This window comes from the organism of the source record quoted next, unplaced genomic scaffold (assembly GCF_019419815.1).
Source record: "Pyrus x bretschneideri cultivar Hongxiangsu unplaced genomic scaffold, Pyrus_bretschneideri_v1 Contig1, whole genome shotgun sequence".
NCBI lineage: Eukaryota > Viridiplantae > Streptophyta > Magnoliopsida > Rosales > Rosaceae > Pyrus > Pyrus x bretschneideri.
Window position 1 is genome coordinate 11,479,933 of NW_025999390.1, and position 17,639 is coordinate 11,497,571.

Here is a 17,639-nt window from a genome sequence, read left to right on the forward strand (position 1 = left end):
TGTATTCTTCTTCATAAGTAGATTTACGCATCGTATATTGACTCAAGAAATACTTTTTTTTAGCGTACAAAATGTTTCCCCAATGGAAATTTTGGGTTTGAAGCTTGCTGGGGTAAAATACATGTAAGCCAACCATGCAAATTGCAACATATCTAAATGCAGTACAAAAATTGGGGTTTGAAGCTTGCTGGGGTCATATATTGACTCCAACATGGGGCTGAATTGGAAAGTACAGCGACTGGATGACTAGATGAAGGAAGTATGACCTCCGCCAAGTGGTACTTTCGGCTTGAATGTTGCAGATGTTGCTAAGCGTGGGCAGTGTTTGAAGCCAATGCTCTGAAAGCAAGATGAAGGTTGTTACTCGTTACTCAACTACAGGACCGCCATAATAAATATACGAAAACTAAGAGGCTATCCTTTTAGAATTTGGATATACCAAAACTTACTGGGATGCTTAGCAGTAGTCCTTCACCGTTGACCTAGGACAGGCAAGCCTCTTCTTGCAGCGAGAGGGATGGACCTCAGGGATACAAGAGCTCTTTGTGCCGAGAGCCTTGCATAATCTAGACACTTGTTCGTCTTCTCTTCTGTTTGCTCTAGCCCGTTATCGAGAGAATGTCTTTGTTCTTGAAAGTTTTCCGAGGTCTGACACTTTGACAAGTTGGCAAGATACAGCCAATCAGGTTCAATCATGTTGCGCACCTCAACTACCGTGTCATGACCAAAACCACAAGATCTGCAACAACAGGAGCGACTTTCTGCCTCCAAAACCCTGTCAAGATTTGCTTCCTCGGAAGTTGCATCGTCAGTCTCTTCCTCACTCAAATTCCACATGACAAAGAATCGGTCCATGAAGCAACATATTTGCCCAGGTTGAAGTTGTTCGCTCCGTGATGTACTAGCAGATTTGACTCCATGCTCTGACTTGTAGTCAGCTGCGACTTTACTAGACTTGAAATTCTTAATCTCTTCCTGGTGCAATAAAAGGATATTTGTATGGGTTGACTCGCTAATCATACCGAGTTTCCTGGCTCCGGTTAGAATTGATTCAGGATTTCCTTCCAAGAAATGTACATCTGATTTATTTGGAACCAACGAATCTGCATACGATTTGCTATCTGATATAATTTGCTCTATCTCATCTGGAGTACTGTGTTCCTGTTCAACCTGAAAGTGTAAGCGGGATAGTCCCATTTTTAAAGGTAGAGGACTATCGACAGAAACACAAACTAGAGCTTTCATGCCTCTAGAACCAGGAGCCGGAGAAATGTAGCAGCCAGCTGCAGTAAAGGAGGTCTGCAGAAGAGGTAAAACAGAATGATATTTCAATGAGACCAAAAGTAATAGCAGATACAGCTGTTGAAACATATTATGAAAGCTAACTCTCATGTTGCTAAATAACATATACTCATTTGCAAACTGACTGCAGTAGTTTTACATCCGTGAATTGTGATGCACATCAAGTTGGTAAGTATCAATGAGAAAGCAGACGTACCTTGCATGGTAAAGTACGCACGTAATTCAAAAGCAATTTTGAAGTGCTACCTCTAATTGGCCTGTTCCTTTGTGAGATGAACTGGAAACGGCATGAACATAAATTCATCAAAAGATATACGTTTCTAACAATAACACCGAACAACTTGTATGGCAATATCTGATGTACCTTCAAAACCAAAGCAATAAACTTTGTCATGCATATGTCCTCGATTTCTGATTGGTTAAGAATCTCCAAATCAATAACAGCATATCCGAGCTGCAGGCAGCAGTATCAAATAAATTTCTTAAACATATTCCAAAATCTTTACACCATTATCAAATGAAAAGTTGGCTACAATAGCTATCAGTTATCAGAAGGTAGAAACAGTTAAACATATGAACACTCCAATGATGCTTACATCCGTAAAAGTCACTGCTTGACTTATCAAATTACTGCAAATATGATCAACGTATCTGCGTATTTTGCGACAGGCAGCAACAACTGCTTGTAGCTCCGACCTGAATGCACCTGGAAGGAAAAGAAAAGGAAAAGACATTAGTAGTATGAACATGTGTTTGCAAACAAGAAATGTGGCCGCGGAACTTTTGCACGGAGAAACATTTGAGAATTATTATATAACTCACATGTTGAGTCCTTTAAGAATAATCGAATTCTGTTACGAGCATATAACTGGCTTTGATTCGTTGGATCTTCCACCCAGACCTGATTACTTCCTTCACATATCTTCAGAAATTGTGCAAGAAAATAAGTCATATTGGTTCAAAATACAAATTCGAGAAACATGTATAATCAATAGATACATGCCTAGCTCTATAGCACCAACCTTGTACATATCTTCTTTCACAAGATCCAAGAGTGGACGTACAACAAGAATACCATGGTTTCTGGAAACTTCAGTACAAGAATGGGTATGCGTAGAGAAAATTTGAGATGTGAAAGGCATACCAGCAAGTCCAAGAACACTGCTATTGCGAGATAGTCTGAGAACAAATAACTCAGCCTGGAACAAGCCTGGAAAGTTAAAATCAATACGGACGAGGAATAATACCATAACCACTATAGCATAAGCTGATAGATACTTTCAGTTTTGAAACTACTAGTTTTAACCTCTTTTTTAAAACAAGTAACTTGTAAATGCCTCACACACGTGTGCAAACACAGATACTGCAACAGAAAGAAAGATAGACTAAACGGTTGTTGGACAAACCTGGTCATCAGCATGATGTGCAATAAGTAACACACCAATCCGGTTCTGGATGCAGATGTTCTGAAACATTTCATACCTGACATTCAAAACCCAATTTTAACACAATCGTAAATGAACTATTTTCCATCATCCAGTTAAACCACAAATGTAATGAACCGTAAGCCACCTCATGTCACGGGCTGCTTCTTGCAAGTGACCTTGTTTTGGGTGACCATCTGGCCAATCACAGCAGGCAATGCAACTTCTGATTCCTACACAAAGTTCAAATTGGCTTATCTTTCTTGTACCGAAAATCTTAACAGAATTCACTGTGTTAAAACCGAAGGCACCAAAACAACATATCAGCAGCAACAACCAAAAGTACCCATTTTCGAGACCCGATTGGAGACAGTGTTGGCCTCCTCTTTGCTCTCAGGGCGCAGCCCATGATCCACAATTATTGCTAAAAGCCCGTCAATGAAGCCACCATTGTCACATTTCTCACTAAAGTCTTGAGCTTTCCAGTGGGCAGATAAAACGCACAAGGCCATGCTGTCTGGACCTCCAGAAACTCCAATAGCTACAGATTACAAGCAACAAAACAAGCAAAATAAGACCCCTATTATTTCCAAAAACAATCAAAGGGCCAGTTTGCGATTACTTCTGAAATGGATAAAAGTGATTTCTAGTGGCCAAAAGCACTTCTAATTACGTTTGACAGGAAAGCTCAAAAGCGCTTCTCGGTCATAGAAGCAGCTTCGGGAGAAGCACCTGCTTTGTGCCAAATGCCAAAAAGCACTTTAATTTTGAACACAAATCTCTACATGTTTATAATAAAAGAACTTCTAGCGGCAGCACTTATAAGTAGAAGTGCTTGATACAAAAGCAATCCCAGATAACACCGAATTTTGGAGAGCAAAACAAGCGACATCGAGCCCATAAAATGAAAAAAAGCAAGATAATAATTTGAAGAGAACAGGGAGAAAAAAGTAATTACAGACCGAGGCGGTGGTGGGGTTTGAGGCCGGCCATGGCCATTCGTCTTGCGAAAGCTTCCTTGTACTTGGCCATGTCGACGACTGCGGCGGCCGGGGCTGCTTGGGCGGACGAGCACTTGCAGAGAACTTGGCGGGACATGAACGGAAGTTTCCATATCGTTAGGGGTATTCGGGGAATGGCAAAAAGTAAGGTCTGGGTACTGGTTTGCGAGGGTAGGATTACCGCTCGCGCCATTTACAAACCTTCAAGCTTTTGAGTGGATTTTGCTCTTTTTACAGATAGCGTTTGGAGATGGATGCGGCGGCATGCGGAGCCGTTGTAGTCGAAACGCAGCGTTTAAACTAACAACAGAAAATAAATAGGCTAAATTTCAGAGTCTAATGTCAAAATAAAAGAAATGAGTAAATAGATATCTGAAATATTCATTAATACCCTTCAATTTGAAAAAACACATTTTTTTAGGGTAAATCTCAGCTTATTACCCTCAAGTTTTGTGGTTTTCAACTTTGGTATATATTGACATGTGATGCCCAATCATTGTCCACGTGGGCATTACGTAATCAGTCAATGACAGACTTACCAACCAACTTAACAGATATATGAGATTCTCTCAAAATTAAGATTTGTGATATGATTCTAGGACGAAAAAAACTTTATGTACCAAATATTGAAAACCACGAAACTTAATAATAGTAAACTGAGATTAACTCTTTTTTTAATCAAGCAATTAGAAGAAATTTTGAATGTGGCCTTGAACTACAAGTGAATACCAAATCATAAGGATCAAAAGTGAAGGTCCATTCGACCAAAAAAAAAAAATTGATGGGCCGTTCAACAAATAGTAGAACTTGGTGGCCAGATGTGGTATGAAAAGAAATTAAATTATTGATAATAAAATCTATATTATTTACGTGTAGTAGACAAAGTACAAAGAAACAAGACAAGTTAAACTGAGATTAACAGAGACTCTCCGTTTTGACCAAAAAAACAGAGACTCTCCGGACCGACCGGCATTCTCTTTCTCCGATGCGGGACCTTTCCCGCCAAATCAATGAATCCTCAGCTCCGCCAATCTCCATAGCACCGCCGTCACCATGACCGCTCCTCCTCGCGCCGCTACTTCATCACTTTCTCTTCTCTTCGTCGTCATCGCCGTTTCCATTTCCATCTCCAGCTCTCTCCTCCGCTTCAAACCCCAAAATTCCCCAACCCTAAACGTAAACCTTCCCCCAAATTCGTCGGGTTCCGAGACAAACCGCCAAAACTACGTCGTTCGATTCGTTGAATACAGGAGGGCGGAGGAGCTCCGAGAGTATTTGAAATCGAGTGTGCGATCCGATGGGTGGGATTGGATCGAGAGGAACAACCCGGCGAAGAAGTACCCGACGGATTTCGGTTTGGTTTGGATTGAAGAATCGTCGAGAGAGACGGTGGTTTCAGAAATTGGGAGCTTGGGAATGGTGAAGGATGTGAATGCGGATGTGAGGTATGGGAGGGGTTTGCTTGCTGAGGGAAAGAGGGACAAAGTTGGGGCTTTTGTCGATGGGGAGAAGCGGCCGGGTAAGATTTTGACGGCGATGTCGTTCAGTGAAGCCGACGGGGATGCATTTTACTCGGCCGCAAGTAATTATTCGGTTAGCTGGAGAAGGCGGCTCATGTCTCAGGTGGGTTTTGGGGATTTTGTGTAAAGTTTAGGAAAAAGTAAGAAACTTGAAGTTGGGATTTTGATGTTTATTAATGATTGTTTATCGTATTAGTTTTGAGTAAGTTAGAAGTGTTTCCTAATTGGGTTTTCGTGGGTGTTAAAGATTCCAAAAACGAAATGGAGTTTTGGTCTGTTTTTGTTTTGTAGTGGAAGCTTATAAACTACCAAAAGCACATGTTTTGATTTCTAACTCGATAATTGCAGGACGTATTGAATGCATTACTTTGTTTTTTTTTTTTTTTCGAAGAAACTTGTATATTGACATGGAGACACCATTCTTTATGTGTCTCGAAAACAGGCAGTTTTGGAATTAAGTTTTGAGACAGTTCTGGCTGTGTTCCTCGTTTGTTTGATTCTTGGAGAATTCCCTAATGTTTTATCCTTAACTCACCCTCTTAGGTCAATTTTATTCTTGCAGAGATCTCAAGTTACTTCAATGTTTGGGGCGGAGTCCCTTTGGGAAAAAGGATATGCTGGTGCAAAAGTTAAAATGGCTATCTTTGACACTGGAATTCGAGCAGATCACCCGCATTTTCGTAATATCAAGGTAATTTCCTAGGGGAAAAGAGGTTGGAGTCTTTTTCCCTTGTGTGTTTTTTCAGTCGGTTAATCGGCATTAGTTACCCTAATACATGTTTGTTTGATTCCAATAAAATTTCGCGGTGTTAAATTTTGAGCAATTATGCAGGAGCGCACAAACTGGACAAATGAAGATACTTTGAATGACAACCTTGGGCATGGAACATTTGTTGCTGGTGTTATTGCTGGTGTAGATGCTGAGTGTCTCGGTTTTGCTCCTGACACAGAGATTTATGCTTTTCGTGTGTTTACAGATGCACAGGTAATGACATCGGACAATGGGAGAATTATTGGCATGACATTATGACTAGAATAGAATAGCATACCAAGGGAAAAATACAAAGTTACATTCATATTTCACGTTTTATCCCATAGGTGGGTGAAGTGTGTTTTTGCGTTGCACATATACGCATTGTTGATTCATTAATATTACTTTATAAGATATCGTTTTGGACGAATTGATTTGGAGGCGAGATTCAGTAAACTTTGTATTCGGCCTATGATATACAAGCCAAGCTATAATTTGAAATACTTGGCTTCATGTTGTTTCATTTGGTCAATCAAATTTAGAAAAATTATGAGAAGCTTGTATTCAGCTTATTGCAGGTATCATACACATCGTGGTTCCTTGACGCATTCAACTATGCAATTGCGACCAATATGGATGTGCTAAATCTCAGTATAGGTGGACCTGATTACTTGGACCTCCCATTTGTAGAGAAGGTAAGGCTTCCTTGTTGTTTTCCATTTTGCGTAAAGAACTTTAGTGTGGTAGCTTTTGATCTTCATCAATGATTGCATTCAGACAATTGTGGGCATATACTATACTTTTGCTTTTGAATCATGAAACGTATTTTGCTTAGCTTTTTGCTGCTGATTTCCTCACCAGGTTTGGGAAATAACGGCAAACAACATAATTATGGTTTCGGCAATTGGAAATGATGGACCGCTTTACGGAACTCTAAACAATCCAGCAGACCAAAGTGATGTCATTGGTGTTGGTGGCATTGACTACAGTGATCACATTGCTTCTTTCTCGTCACGTGGCATGAGTACATGGGAGATGCCACATGGGTAATCTAATCTTTTCTTCCATACTGCGTATTGTGATTGCTTTATTTTTTCCTTCCCCAAGGTTTTTAACTGATCTTGAGACATATCCAATCCTTTGTTATTCTTTTAGCTGCACTAGCTATCTTTGTTATAACATTGAATGTGCAAAGCATGAACTATTTGAGTTTTCTTCATACAGTTATGGTCGGGTGAAGCCAGATGTTGTTGCATATGGACGGGACATCATGGGATCCAAGATCAGTACAGGCTGTAAAAGCTTATCGGGCACAAGTGTGGCAAGTCCTGTGGTTGCTGGTATGGTATGTCTTCTCGTCAGTGTTATCCCTGTGAGCAATAGGAAGGATATTTTAAATCCAGCAAGCATGAAACAAGCACTGGTTGAGGGTGCTGCAAAGCTTTCTGGTCCGAATATGTATGAGCAGGGTGCAGGCAGGGTTGATCTGTAAGTTCTGAATTATAGTCCCCTTGCTTTTTGCCTTAATATCCAGCGTTGACATTTATGGTTTTTTTAATCTACTTTTTTACTTTTTGATCAGGTTAGAATCATACGAAATCCTCAAGAGTTACCAACCTCGTGCCAGCATCTTCCCTAGCACTCTCGATTATACAGATTGCCCTTACTCTTGGCCCTTCTGTCGTCAGCCCCTTTATGCAGGTGCCATGCCTGTTATCTTTAATGCTACCATTCTAAATGGAATGGGTGTAATAGGCTACGTTGAAAGTCCACCCACATGGGATCCTTCGGATGATGTAGGGAATCTTTTGAGCATTCACTTTACTTATTCTGAAGTTATTTGGCCTTGGACTGGTTATTTAGCTCTTCACATGCAAATTAAGGAAGAAGGTGCACAATTTTCTGGAGAGATTGGAGGCAATGTTACTCTTAGGGTGTACAGTCCTCCAGCTCTAGGAGAGACGGATACTCGGATTAGTACTTGTGTGCTTCAGTTGAAATTGAATATTGTCCCAACTCCACCAAGATCGAAACGAGTTTTGTGGGATCAGTTTCACAGCATTAAATACCCTCCAGGTTATATCCCTAGAGATTCTTTGGATGTTCGTAATGACATTCTTGACTGGCATGGGGATCACCTGCATACGAATTTTCACATTATGTTCAACATGTTACGAGACGCTGGGTATTATGTCGAAACACTAGGTTCGCCATTTACTTGCTTTGATGCTCTCCGGTATGGTACACTTCTTCTTGTAGATCTTGAAGAAGAGTACTTTCAGGAGGAGATTGAAAAGCTGCGAGACGATGTTCTTAATTCTGGACTGGGATTAGTGGTGTTTTCTGAATGGTATAATGTGGACACAATGGTGAAGATGAGATTCTTTGATGATAACACACGGAGCTGGTGGACTCCAGTCACTGGTGGCGCAAATGTTCCAGCATTGAATGACCTTTTAGCTCCGTTTGGGATTGCATTTGGAGATAAGATTCTGAATGGTGATTTTTCTATTAATGGTGAGCATAGTCGATATGCATCTGGAACGAATATTGTGAGGTTTCCACGAGGTGGTTATGTGCACAAGTTCCCTTTCATGGATAGCTCTGAGAGTGGGGCCACTCAAAATGTACTTCGGACTCCTGAGATGACCACGGTGAGCTCAAAGGCTACTTAATTCATTTTTTCCCTACTTTTTTAATAATTGAAGTCAATCATGATTCATATGTGATGGTGATTATGATGCCTGTTGATCAATGCAGGCAGATTCTCCTATTCTTGGTCTTGTTGAGGTGGGCGAAGGTCGTGTTGTAGTCTATGGAGACTCTAACTGTTTGGACAGCAGTCATATGGTGACAAATTGTTATTGGCTCTTGAGGAAAATATTAGAGTTCACCGGTGGAAACATCAAAGACCCCGTGCTTTTCTCAAACTCAGTTAAACAAAGTTCACCTTTACATATAGCAGAGAACCAATTACCGTCTCGTAGAACTGATGTGAATTTCTCTACATATTCTTCTGTTGTGGGAAAGGAATTGATGTGTGGGAGTGACTCCGTGTTTGAAATCTGGGGAACGAAAGGTTACAGTTCACAGGTCAGGGGAACAAACAGAAGATTACCGGGTTATTCCGTGGTTGACTTGGATAGAGGTTTAAATTCTACAGCCGATACTTCCAATTCAAAACGTACCAAATTGAGTGTGGAAAGTAGAAGTGATCCTTTGGGATACTTGGGCCTGTTCTATGGGGACGAGGTAAGCCAGAATGGTTAGAAAACGATATTTTCCGCTCTTCCTTTTACTGTCACAACATACTATCACACGGTTACATGATGCTGAAAGTTTCCTGTAATCCTTCCTGCAGCTTGACATGCCTGTGTTAGTTCCTACTCATTGGCTTGTTCCTGCGATCATTCTTGTAACTGGTAAGTGATCATTTAGTCCTCCAATTCCTGAAAAGAAGCATATACATGTTTTTTCTTTTGGTTTTTCGGATAGTCATTTACTTTTAAATTACTTGGCTGCTATTTATAGGTCTTCTGGTATTTTTGAGCTTTTGGAGAATCCGACAGAAACGACGGCGGCGAAGGAAAGGATCTGGTTCCGGTCGGTATTCTAATTTGTAGTTCCAGATGATTTTTCTTTTCCGATAGCCCTTTTTTCGGAGGCCTTGAATCTCTAATGGCGTTGTTCTTGTAATATTGTCACACTACCGAAAGAATTTCTTTGTGACATGGATTCAGTAATACAAGAGTCTTGTCGGATCACAGGAAATGATTTTGTATTTGTAAGGAATTTGATACAACAAATTTTGCTTTCCTTTAATCGACTGTATTTATGCTAATCAAGAGTATTAGGCAAGAATTTTGATAACCTTTCTTGTTGGGATTTCCTGCATTTGGGTCACACCAACCCCAAACTTGTGAAAGCTGCCTTTCAAATGCAGAAAATATACATGTGACCTTTGGAACACGTCTATACAGCTACATGGCTTCTTGTGAGGCCACCGGATGTGGTGGGCTATGGGTGTGGTGTGAGAGAGGGCAGTGACAAAAAGTGAGGCCGGGTGAACGTGTAAATTTTTAAGAAAACTAATGAAAAGAGTTTGAAAATTTTAAGTTTTAATAATAAGGACAAAATAAAGAGTAAAGTGAATAGTATCAGGATTGACTTTTTAATGTAAAAATGTAATTTTTTTGTTAAAGTGAACAGTACCATAAATTTTTCGTTAAAATTTGTTTTTTTTTTTGTGACTAGGGTTTGTACAAACACGTGGTTAAGTGTCAGACTCTAGAATTTCTCTACACTCACGACTCCCTCCCTATTTTTGTACAACCGAGACACTGGTGGTTATGCGTCGATAAAAACCTCTTGCATATGAGAAGAACTCTCTTGTAAAATTCGTACAAGAAAACTCTTTTATAATTAAAGATATCATGGTACAATTATCTTTAGTTGCGACTTGCGAGATAGTCTCCTCTAACAAATAACGTGACTTGACGAAGATTATCCGGTAATATTTCAAAATTTCCATGTACTTTATAGGAATACAAGTAGGGAGGCCCCTACAACATAGTCAGTCCCCACCAGGCTGAATGGGTTCAGATGATCAACTTTTTGCTTTGTTGGACGGTGGGCTGCGAGATTCCATTAGGGGGCGTTTGTTTGCCCTCACTAAGTCAGACTGGATTGGACTGGACTAGCTATTAGTCCAATACCGTGTTTGTTCCATGCTGGGACTAACATTAATGAGACTAAAGGGGACTAGCATGGACAAAATCCTTCACTAAGAGGTCTTAGCGAGACCCCTCAATAACCATGGGACTAGCTAAGACTATCCTCTCTTTCTCGTCCTTGTCATGCTCAACGACCACTCCCGACAGACTCCTCGTCATGTCTGGTCACCTAGATCAATCATTAACTTTCCGACTCTCTTTCAAATCCATTTCACAACCAACTTTCATATAAAATATACAAAATTGAAGCTAGGAGTGACAAGTTTACGATTCTACCTGAATCGAGGCCAAAATGTGGTCGAATGTGGCCAAAAAATGGCCTGGAAGTCTCGGCCTGTTTGGACTTCTTCAAATCCATAACAGATTCGAGCATGCAAAGCTAAGATCTCTGTCCAGGGATGGTGATGAATTTTTTGGCGGTGCTAACTTCATCCAATTTAACGAGGGTTGGTCGGAAACCACATCGGGAAACCTGCAACTTGTCGGAAAAATTGGAGCCGTGAGGTTCCATTCGAACAACGCATAGCTAGAGAGGGAGGGAGGACAGAGAAATAGAGACTGAAATCGATAAGGAGTTTGACCAGGAATGAGAAAGATACATGAATTGAGAGGTCTAAGAGGAAAAAAAGAGGGAGAGGGTGGGACAAAGAACTGAGAGAAGAGGAAGAGAGTGTGACGGAAATGGTAGGAAAAGATGGAGAAAAAAATAAGATCATAATAAAATATTAATAATTTATATATTAAACAATATAATATTAGAATTTGTTATTATCCAGCTTCTTAGTTTAATACTGCACCAAACGCTTCACTAAGTTAGTCCAGTTTAGTCTAGTCTAAGCCAATCCAGATTAATCCTTGAAGCTAATCCAGTCCGAGATAGTCCGGCGCAACAAACGCCCCCTTAGGGTTTAGGGTTAGGGTTAGGGTTTGGCTTTCAACTTTCATGATGAATGGCATTCAGCAAACCAAACCCATCATTCAAAACCTTGCACGCATGGTAGTAGTAGGGTTTTTATGGTCCCAATAATCTTGAACAACAGGTGGTAGGGTTTTTACGGTCCCAATTATCTTGAAGAAGAACAAAACTCAGTGTTCGACAATTGAATTTTATCCAATAAAAACGGGCAAAAAACCGTTAGATCAAATTCAACAGTTAAATATGCATCGACATTGAGTATACAAAGGTAATCAAGGAAAATTCGGAACACAACTTGAAACCATTGGTGTCTGGAAAAATTGTAATGATAAGAAACTATTATAAGAGATGTTTGGGAACAATCTGTGAAAGAAGGAAGATTAACCACAAATAAAAGAATTGGTAAAGAATCTTTTGTTGACTGCTGCATAAGCGCTGCTACAGACACTGTAAAACCGAAAACCGAAAACTCGATTATTTCGAAGAGGGGAAAAAATAGATTGAACCGGTGCTAAAACACGCTGTGTTCTTGAAATCAATGTTGATAAAGAGGTGTGTTAAGAATATGGGAAGGGGTAACTCTTTACAGGAAAAAAAATTTGTGCACTGGCCGTTAAGAGGTTCCGCTGCTAAAACCGTGGTTGGTTTTCTTTATCCTTCCCAACTCCATTTCTCGGGTGGTTTGGCGGCTTTGGCCTTCCCCGCTGCTTGAGCCAGATGGATACAAACCGTAATCACTTGTGGGCGCGCTATACTCACTACTAGCACCGTACTCCTGGCTTCCCAATGCCATCTTCCTGAACTTTTTCATGTCATCTTTGTATTGGCTTGTGTCGTAGTCTGAGCTCCCGTAAGAGCTATAGACATTGCTCTGCCCAGGCCGGATTCCTTCGTTGAGATCAGAAAGAGACACGTCGCCCTCTAAAGCTCGGACAACCTGCGTGTATCGAGTAAATATGGTCAGAAGACACATTACAGAACCCTGGTAGGTCTTGAAAACCTTGCTTGTCCAATGGATGCAGATCAACTAAGATCCATGACATCCAGAAGATTCATTCGCGGAACATGAAAGATTAACCTCTTACTTAAGAAAATTTACCTGACTCATTCGAGGTCGACGCCGTGCAGAATGACGTACACAAGCTGCAGCACAAGCAACCATGCGAGCCATCTCATTGGGGTCGTAACTGTTTTGAAGCTTAGGGTCAACCAGTTCATCAAAGTTTCTTTCTTCCAACGCTCGATTTAGCACAGGCCTTGCCTGCAATTCCACAACTCTCTCATTAGTCGTCATTCTCTAAAAAAACCAACCACAGTCCACAAGTTATTCACAAACAAAGAGACTTTTTACTCACCCAGTCTACCAAACTATCCTCCATGTAAGTTTGAGATGCATCAACAGGCCGGCGTCCAGTAATCAACTCCAAAAGCATAACACCAAAGGAGTAAACATCTGACTTGTCAGTGAGTTTTCCACTTGAAGCATATTCCGGAGCTAGATACCTGAAGGTAGCAAGCATGTAAGAACATGAATAATACGATATCTGGTTACCACACCAAACAACGTTTACAAGAGTCTCAACCTGAGACCTCAATCTTGATAAAATCCTGGTCATACTTTGGGTCAATCTTAAACTAAAATCATTATGATAACCAAGTCCATTGGGAATTTCAATATGAAAGGAATGGGTTTCACAACTCTTACCCAAAAGTTCCCATCACTCGGGTGGAAATGTGAGTATTAACATCGGACGAAAGCTTGGCAAGTCCAAAATCCGCAACCTGAGCCAAAGACAGTGAATCTCAGTTTATATAGAACTAAAAATTCCTTGACATGATCACCCAATCATCTTAAAATAAATCATATAGTACAGATCAAATCTGAGCACGATATATCTAAGTCAACATAATTTAACCGTCAAATTGACGAGGCATAGTAATGGCTGATCCCTCACTGATGCACAGTCCATACCTTTGCCTCAAACTTGAAATCCAAAAGTATATTAGCTGCTTTAATATCACGATGAATGATTTTTGGATGACCTGCATAACATTTACAGATTATTATGATGTAAAATCCAGAGTTCAGATGTCAAGGACCAATTTAAAGTAATTATTTTCAAGTGCACTTGTGTGTGTGCAGTGTGCACAAACATGGATAACTTACAGTCTTCGTGAAGATATGCTATTCCTTTGGCAGATCCTAAAGCAATTTTTAATCTTGTTGACCAATCCATGGTAGGTCGCCCTTTTCCTGCAGTATGAATATTCTATCAGATCCTTGTAACCAGAAGTATGCACCAACATCGCCATGGTAAAAACAATCAAGCAACGGTCTATCAACTACCTTTTATTATTATTATTATTATTATTATTAAGGGGAGGCGAGAGGGTTCGAAACTATTATAATAATTTAGGGGAAGGGGAGTTTCGAACCCGGAACACATGGATGGAAACCCAACACCCTATCCACTAGGATATTGGACCACATGCGAAATACAATATTATATTTGTGTGTGTGCACCCTAACTACAAACTACAAAGACATAATAGATTCACTGTTTTAATTTTGATTATAAAGTTGTTTAATTGTTTATAATCACAAATTCAATATTATGTGCTGCAAAAACAAACGTACCATGTAAGTGAAACTCCAAAGTATTATTGGGAACAAACTCATAAACCAGTAGTCTCTCGGATCCAGTCATGCAATATCCAACCAATGAAACAAGATGCCTATGATGTACACGGCTAATAATTTCAACTTCTGCCTGGAATTCACGTTCCCCTTGCCCACTTCCGGCTTTCAGCTGCTTGACTGCTACTTCCTTCCCATTTGGAAGGACTCCTTTGTGTACATATCCAAATCCACCTTGACCAAGAAGATTGGAATCCGAGAAGCCTTCAGTTGCCAATGCTAGTTCCTCATATGTGAATGTGCTTTTAGAAAATCCCAAGGTATAGCCTGGTGGAGGTGGTGGTGGGGGTAGATCACCCCCTGAATAATTGGAACCAGAACCTCCACTGCTGCTTGTGAAAGGTGGTGGTGGTGCTGCTCCCGGACTTGGATTATATTGTGGTGAGTGTGGTGGCCGTGCTGCTACTGGTGGTGGTGGAGATGGCTTTGGCGTCAGTGTGACTGCATGATTACCAGGCGGAGGAGCATTTTGTTGCCACTCATGCGGCGGACCACCATATGGGTCAACTGGAAAATACCAACAAACACTGGGATATCAGTATTCAATTCGAGCTGGATAATTCACAGCAATAATAATATACGGAGGATTCATTGGCAGTCAAAGGCAAACCTTCCTCAGAAACACATTCTTTCACACTCGAATAAGTTAATGAGTGCCAGAAACAAAAACAACAAGACAAACCACAAAAGAAAAACCATAAAAGAACACAACATATTATAAAGTTTGAGACTAAAATTCATAACTCAAGTCAGAGTACTACAGGCTGGAAATGTTTCTAATTGATGCTTAACACGATATGGTAACAACAACAAAGCCTTTTTCTACTAAGTGGGGTCGGCTACTTAACACGATATGGTAACGACCATAAAATCATGCTTTACCAGACTCCCCGGTACTTTATAGTAGTTCATAAAATCAGACATGCAGATGTCACGAATTCAGATATTCGCCCAAAAACATCAACAACAATGCAAATCAATGACCTTTGAGGGAGAAATGCAGAAGAGCATTTTCTAATCCAATGACCAGATCCAATATCGCAAAAAATCTTAGTCAAAAACCACTTCACGAAGGCCCCGTTTGATAACCATTTTGGTTTTAGTTCTTAATTTTCACTCAATCGAAACTTCAAAACTCAAAAAGTCTAATCATATCCATCAAATTTTACATGCAGAGCAATCAAAACGTTCCAAATGAAATTAAATTTAAACCCAACTCAAACGAAACAACAAACGCAGATCGAAAATGTAAAAAAAAACACCAACGGAAAGTTGATACCTTTGGGCCCAGGAGGCGGCGGCGGAGGCATATAATACTCTTCATCACTTCTTCTCCTTTTCTTCTTCTTACTGCAACAAATGCAGAGAAGACTCAGCACCAGTAAGATCGCCACAGCCCCGATGGCAATCCCGATTATAACCCCCGTGTCCAAGCCTGAAGATGGTGGCGACGGCGACGAAGACGATTGTGGCGGAGGCGGAGGACTCTTTGACGGGGTAGATGGCGTAGAACCCGAACCAGTCGGCGGCGGAGGAGATGGTGTGGTTGATTTCGGCGGTGGAGGAGATGGGGTGGTTGATTTCGGCGGTGGAGGAGAGGGAGTGGTTGATGTCGGCGGCGGCGGAGATGCAGAAGAGGCTGGAGGTGGAGTTGTCGATGGTGGTGTGGGTGTGGGTGTGGTCGAAGACGGTGGTGGTGGTGACGACGGAGTGGCTGGTGGTGGCGCGCTCGGTGTCGCTGGTGGCGGTGCACTCGGAGTCGATGGAGGCGGTGCACTCGGAGTCGTAGAAGGCGCCGGAGCTGTGGGTGGTGGTGGCGAGGTTGTGTTGGTCGACGGCGCCGGAGCCGACATTGTTCGATGTAAAATTCAGACAAATCTAATGAAATGGGTACTTGTAAAATAAAATATAAGAAAATGGATAGTTGGGAAATAGTCCTCTGGGCCTCCGCCGAATCAAAAGCTTCGATCCTTTTCCAGTTTCTTTCTTTAGAAAAAGTAGAGACAGAGAGACAGAGAGAGAATGTTGAGTGGTTTTAATGGAGAAAGTAGAGAGGAGGGAGAGGGAGAGAAACACAGACAGATAGCGTTTGCTTTTTTGGTTTGGGAATTAAAAGAAGGTATTTTTGTTGCTTTTTTTTCTTTCTGCTTTTGTTTCATAGCAATAAGAATTCCTCAGTAACATGGTTAGGAGAGAAAGAGAGAGATCATCGTCTGTGCTTTAGCTGTTACTGCGCTGGGAGGAGAGAGGGAGCGGGAGAGAGAGAAACATGGTTAGGAGAGAAAGAGAGAGATCATCGTCTGTGCTTTAGCTGTTACTGCGCTGGGAGGAGAGAGGGCGAGAGAGAGAGAGAGTGAGCAGCCGGGGTTTTGGGGTGATGAGAGCGAGAGAGAGAATGGAAACACCAAGTGGGAAGCTTGGTCTTGCGGACTTATGCAGTGGGCCCTACACGATTGGCCCCCGCGTTTCTCCGTCTTTTACTCGGCCGGGATTATAAGTTCTTTGGATTTTTGTTCTCTTTTGTTTCGGTTGGTAGTGAAATGGGACCGCTTTTGTTTTTTATTCCTTAAGTGAGTATTTTTTTGTTTGTCTTTGTCGTTCTTGCACGATATTCGTATTTGATGTGTACAAATTAATTTTCATTATTTTTTTAACGGTTAGTTATATTTTAAAAATATTATTTTATATTTTTCATAAATGTTATTTTTTTTAATTATAAAAAATTTAGAGTGCAAAATAAGATTTTTGGAATGCCACCTCATATGACTCCTCGTTCAATTATTTTGAAGTCATTAGATCTTTTTCCTCGTTCGATATAAATGGATCTTTTTATCCACAATCGGATTATATTTTTTAGATTAAATTATGTGATTAAATGATGTAATTTTTATAATTAGATAATTATTTAAATGTTGATTAATGTATTTATTTTCTATTAATAATATATTGTTTTGTTTTTTATTTAAAAATTTAGCCTCTTTATTTTTTATTTTTGTGTGTGCAATAGTCCATTTTTGAAATAAAATATTTGGTTGTCGGCATATATTTTTCAATGGGGTGTATTATCCACACACTTCATTTTACTTCTCACACACCCTTTGATAATTTCTGTTCGTTTATTTTCATCAATTCATCTGTTCTGATGATCGAAAATTAAAAAAGTGTGTGAGAAGTAAAATAAGATATGTGGATATCACACCCCTTTTTCAATTAGATATTGTGCACTTGTTTTTAGTGAACACCATGATATTATATGCCACATATGGAAAAGTGGAAAAAAGAAAATAAAAAAGA

At 40.4% G+C, this 17,639-nt stretch overlaps 3 protein-coding genes across 3 annotated transcripts; 1 reads left to right on the forward strand and 2 right to left on the reverse strand.

Annotated features, from left to right (window-relative positions):
- Positions 1 to 4: 4 nt before the first annotated feature.
- On the reverse strand, positions 5 to 3,889 carry LOC103962971 (tRNA(Ile)-lysidine synthase). Its single transcript, XM_009375748.3, is given in 12 exon segments — positions 5 to 339; positions 450 to 482; positions 484 to 1,299; positions 1,499 to 1,579; positions 1,667 to 1,756; positions 1,899 to 2,008; positions 2,125 to 2,224; positions 2,325 to 2,501; positions 2,709 to 2,784; positions 2,875 to 2,959; positions 3,073 to 3,267; positions 3,689 to 3,889. Coding segments are annotated over 12 exon segments (1,992 nt in total). The 5' UTR covers positions 3,825 to 3,889; the 3' UTR covers positions 5 to 246.
- Positions 3,890 to 4,672: 783 nt separating this feature from the next.
- On the forward strand, positions 4,673 to 9,839 carry LOC103962970 (subtilisin-like protease SBT6.1). The gene is made up of 10 exons (XM_048585931.1): positions 4,673 to 5,350; positions 5,810 to 5,938; positions 6,080 to 6,232; positions 6,577 to 6,693; positions 6,860 to 7,044; positions 7,223 to 7,486; positions 7,581 to 8,652; positions 8,759 to 9,250; positions 9,360 to 9,420; positions 9,530 to 9,839. The coding sequence occupies exons 1-10, from the start codon at positions 4,781 to 4,783 to the stop codon at positions 9,619 to 9,621; spliced, it is 3,135 nt and encodes a 1,044-aa protein (XP_048441888.1). The 5' UTR covers positions 4,673 to 4,780; the 3' UTR covers positions 9,622 to 9,839.
- A 2,116-nt stretch (positions 9,840 to 11,955) lies between these two features.
- LOC103962969 (proline-rich receptor-like protein kinase PERK1) lies at positions 11,956 to 16,752 on the reverse strand. Its single transcript, XM_009375746.3, has 8 exons — positions 15,625 to 16,752; positions 14,286 to 14,852; positions 13,815 to 13,901; positions 13,620 to 13,690; positions 13,353 to 13,429; positions 13,003 to 13,150; positions 12,747 to 12,908; positions 11,956 to 12,584 (listed from the first exon to the last, which is right to left on the reverse strand). The coding sequence occupies exons 1-8, from the start codon at positions 16,196 to 16,198 to the stop codon at positions 12,261 to 12,263; spliced, it is 2,010 nt and encodes a 669-aa protein (XP_009374021.3). The 5' UTR covers positions 16,199 to 16,752; the 3' UTR covers positions 11,956 to 12,260.
- Positions 16,753 to 17,639: the final 887 nt, after the last annotated feature.

Coding starts and splice junctions, on each gene's coding strand:
- LOC103962969 (XM_009375746.3), bottom strand. CDS start 16,198: ATGTCGGCTCCGGCGCCGTCGACCAACACAACCTCGCCACCACCACCC. Junction 14,853..15,624: donor GCCGCCTCCTGGGCCCAAAG/GTATCAACTTTC, acceptor GGTATTTTCCAG/TTGACCCATATGGTGGTCCG. Junction 12,909..13,002: donor AGGATAGTTTGGTAGACTGG/GTGAGTAAAAAG, acceptor GTGGAATTGCAG/GCAAGGCCTGTGCTAAATCG.
- LOC103962970 (XM_048585931.1), top strand. CDS start 4,781: ATGACCGCTCCTCCTCGCGCCGCTACTTCATCACTTTCTCTTCTCTTC. Junction 5,939..6,079: donor CGCATTTTCGTAATATCAAG/GTAATTTCCTAG, acceptor GCAATTATGCAG/GAGCGCACAAACTGGACAAA. Junction 7,487..7,580: donor GGTGCAGGCAGGGTTGATCT/GTAAGTTCTGAA, acceptor CTTTTTGATCAG/GTTAGAATCATACGAAATCC.